Source organism: Anarrhichthys ocellatus, unplaced genomic scaffold (genome assembly GCF_004355925.1).
Source record: "Anarrhichthys ocellatus isolate YVR2014 unplaced genomic scaffold, GSC_Weel_1.0 scaffold4785, whole genome shotgun sequence".
Classification (NCBI taxonomy): Eukaryota; Metazoa; Chordata; class Actinopteri; order Perciformes; family Anarhichadidae; genus Anarrhichthys; species Anarrhichthys ocellatus.
This window is the reverse complement of record NW_022284759.1, coordinates 1-4,035: the sequence shown is the minus strand read 5'-3', so window position 1 is coordinate 4,035 and position 4,035 is coordinate 1. Positions and strand designations below refer to the sequence as shown.

At 40.3% G+C, this 4,035-nt stretch overlaps 1 protein-coding gene across 2 annotated transcripts; it reads left to right on the top strand.

Annotated features, from left to right (window-relative positions):
• The first annotated feature begins 53 nt into the window (after positions 1-53).
• LOC116379630 (merozoite surface protein CMZ-8-like) lies at positions 54-2,084 on the top strand. Of its 2 annotated transcripts, none has more exons than XM_031841596.1 (2): positions 54-260; positions 357-2,084. In XM_031841596.1, exons 1-2 carry the CDS (start codon positions 62-64, stop codon positions 668-670), a joined length of 513 nt encoding a protein of 170 aa, XP_031697456.1. In that variant the 5' UTR covers positions 54-61; the 3' UTR covers positions 671-2,084. The 2 variants fall into 2 exon arrangements, with proteins under 2 accessions (XP_031697456.1, XP_031697455.1); XM_031841595.1 differs by having other exon boundaries at positions 354-2,084.
• The last annotated feature ends 1,951 nt before the right edge of the window (positions 2,085-4,035 follow it).

The window sequence follows — 4,035 nt, the reverse complement described above, 5'->3', positions numbered from 1 at the left end:
TTAACATTGAATGCTAATCTGGAAACGTATTTACCCTCTTCTACCTGCACAGTGAGCAGACATGTCGGTTCCACAAGTGCTACTTGAGACTGTGGACAATTTTATCAAAAATGACTTAAAAAAGTTGAAGTGGATCAAACCGATTCATCGAGAATTGATCGACACCTACGGCGACGAAATGGCTGTGAACGTCACTGCTGAGGTTCTGAAGAAATTGGGCAAAAATAACGATGCAAAGAAGTTGAAGAACAGTTACGCAGGTGGATGTTTCTTACATTTACAAGTCAAAGTAAGCAAAATTAGATTCTTTCCCTTCTTTTACATTATTCTCTGCATCTGTATGTTTTCATCAGCAGGGGGAAACACAGCTGCACCCTCCACATCTGCTGCAGCACCTCCTGCTGCTCCCGTAGCACCTCCTGCTGCTCCTGCACCACCTCCTGCTGCTCCCGTAGCACCTCCTGTTGCTCATGTAGCAACTCCTGCTGCTCCCGTAGCAACTCCTGCTGCTCATGTAGCAACTCCTGCTGCTCATGTAGCACCTCCTGCTGCTCCCGTAGCACCCCCTGCTGCTCCCGTAGCAATGATGGCTCAGGAAAGAAGTATCATCATCGCCCCGACAGTCACAGGTGGCACCTCTGGGACATGGAATATAACCATCAATAAATAGACTCATGAAACACATCCAGATCGAGATAAGGGAATACACACTTGTTTATTTTTATTATTTTTGCCCAGATTGGCATTTAATGCCGGCTGTATTGTTCTTAGTGCAGTTCGATACACACACACACACACACACACATACCGAGGGGCTCCACGGACATACAGGGGACTTCCATATTAGGAGGTACATTACTGCGGCCATGTCATGAAGTGCACTCTGCACGTGTGCATCTGGGGACGAGGTGGTTAATGTCGTCGGCATAGCTGACGCCAGAACAGCTGTATGGTACAAAACTATAAAACATCATGAAATGTTTATCTCATGTGCACCTGCATTGGAGCCTCTCTATAGACCAAAATAGAAGCGCTCCGTCAAAATGTATAATTCTCAATTATCCATCAGTTATAGTTCCGGGTCCAGATAAAACAGCGTCTGACCGCGGCCCGCCTATTAGTGACCCCTGCTATAGACTCTACCAGATGAAGTATTCTGTATGAAATGTGCTCGCTTAGACGGCCCCTACATCATGCTATGTACACGGGGTCGCTCACACACATACAGCTCCATACTAATATACACACACACACACCTACACACACACACAAGCAAACATTTTTGTTCATTTTTACTCTTATGTTAATTTACTGTAATCATGTATTGCTTAGGAATGTGACCTCGAGAGACGGTAGAGCCGACAAACTTGCTGAAGAGTACATATATTTTAAAGATGACTCTGTTATTTACCCTGCGTGGCAAAAATGTATGAAGTTACACGTACTTAGATTTCTAATCATATTTCTAAGATTTGTTGTGACATCATTTATCATTGTTCCATTGTTGTAAATCATGTATCCATGTAGCCCGATGAGAACATGAGGGGGGGGGGGTACACAACTAGCCTCTAAGTAGAGAACATCTGAAACTATTGCTTGAGAGTTCATGGAGCAGAGCTACTCAGTTGTCTGACCCTCGGAACTGGTAGAATCTACGCTTTGATTGGCCAGTCTGCGTTCGAGGGGCGGGGCTTAGTGAAGAGTCTATTACGTGTGTAAAATGGGCACCTTTGCATTGTCATGTCATTGTTTCATCACCAGCAAACACTTGTGGGTGCCCACAGCAAGTGTAAAAGTTGTAATCCTTAAGAGGAGCAGCTGATTCCTTAGTCAATGAAAAGTTAGAGACAAATACAGAGAGACTACCTTGAATTGATGTTGCTGAAAAAATGCGGACCATGAATACTATCAAAAATGTGTATTGATATAATAAATACCGTCAACATTAAGACTGAAGCGGTAGCCAGTATTCTCTATGTCCCAACACGTTTTAAAGTGTTGATCCTGAGATTTAAGTACAGCTCCGTCACGTCTGCAGGTACTTGTCATCTCCACCTGGTGTCAGCAGTTGTGTTACGAAAATAACCCCGATTGATCAGGTGATTGCTTGATTCAATATTAATGGAATTTAATAAACTCTGTTATTTAAAAAGCAGTTTTCTGTGATTACTTTCTGCATCTGTATTGTGATATTATAGCTGGATATTAAGGTCTGTGCTCGAATTCAAATCTTCACTGTTCACTCTGCATGTGTAACAGTACTTTGTTGACATTGTGAGTGAAGACTAATTATGAGACTTCAATTATAGTTTGGTTATTGGTCCCTGTTCTCAGGGTGGTGCCCTATATATATATATATATATATATATATATATATATATATACTGTATGTCTTCTGCCTCTGACTGAGGATAAACTACTGACACCAACAACTGCTAGCATGAAAATATGCAGTTCATTATTTCTTTTTTCAAACAACATGAAACTGAAAGTAAGAGTTGTGTTCTCACTTGTGGACTAAACCATTGTTTCTCTAAAAAAAAACAGGGGGGGGGGGGGGTTGAGCCTGAGTTTGAAACTGGATGTTGAGGATTAGCAATCAAAGTTAAGTTAAAGGTAAAAAATAAAGCCTGATGATGGAAAATGCACATAGATTTTCGGATTAATTGCAGATAAGGAGGAAGGTAAACTGTAAAACAAGCTTTGAGTTGGTATCTTCCACAAGCAAGTTCAGACACTCTGTTCCCGCTTTCTTCTTTATGCTGTAACCTCGAGAGGAAAAGCAGCTTACAAGGATATAGAAAAGGAGAAGGTGAGTATTAATTAGGCTCTGCTGCTTCTTTCTTTTAGATTCCTTAATAACATTCATTACAAAAGTTCTGATCAAAGGAAAAGGTTTGAATGGTGACTGATGTGATCCATTTATGAGTTTAATAGTCCAGTGAAGAGTCTTTTATTATCACAAGTTGAAAGGTGAGGCAGTTTAACAAATTACACAACCTGTTCTTTACTTGTTTTGTTGAGAAATAGACAATTCGTCAGTTGTATAAATAGCAGAGGACTTACTCAAATGTTTGTTTCTATCTTTGTTCTCGCTTTTAGCCGTTTGTTGTGTATTTCTATTTTCCTGTAAATTATTCTGTGATTTAAATTAATTATATTTGTTCACATAAAGAAGATTCTGATCCGAACAAAGCCTCAAAAATTGTCATTTTATAGTTTTTTTCTAAAATATATATCAGTTCACCCATTAATACAATATAATAAAATATAATACATTTAATTAAACGTACTGTGTGGAAATCTTTTGTTTTTACATCCCAGATGAAGAACAAAGACATTTTAACATGAGACTCAACATGCAGGCCGTTAGAGTAGCTTCAGTGTTTATGGTTCATAAAATATATGACGTGTTGAGAAAATGAAATCAGAAATTCTCAATAAATGGTATATATTTACCTGGTAAAGCTGTCAGAGTGATGGTTCCTGGTTTTCTTTTGTTCATTCGTCTCTCTGTTGTAGATGTCGTCGCGGAATTTCGAGACAAAGTGGAAAACAGCCCTGACCTCCATCCTGGAGGAGCTGAGCCCGCCACAATTCAGGAAGTTAATTATCAATCTGGACAAAATCCCTCAAGGTCGGAAGACGGAGACGCACAGAGAAGAATTCCCTGATATCATCATCCAGTTCTACGGGACTGAAGGGTCCATCTCTGTGATCGATAAAGAAATGAAGGTCCCGAGGAAGGACGCTAAAGTCCAGGAGCCACTGCAACGCTTTGTGGAGGAAGTGAAGAAACGACGACAGAAAATAAAAGGTGAGTTCAGCAATCAACCGTCTGAATCCATTTACATTATTGACCCCATGTTGAGTTCTTTACAAAATGATCAGACGAATATATAAAACATACATACATAACTGATTTCCAGAAACACAGACGAGCAAACTGGATAGGTTTCATCCAGTTATTAGGTCCCGAGCACCGACATAGTCGGAGCGGAGGACCTATTGTTCTTCTAATTAGGGCCCGAGCAC

What these genes read in the sequence shown, in the direction of transcription:
- LOC116379630 (XM_031841595.1), top strand. Translation starts at nt 62, where the DNA reads ATGTCGGTTCCACAAGTGCTACTTGAGACTGTGGACAATTTTATCAAA. An exon ending in GTTGAAGAACAGTTACGCAG is followed by an intron (nt 261 to 353) that starts GTGGATGTTTCT and finishes TGTTTTCATCAG; the next exon opens with CAGGGGGAAACACAGCTGCA.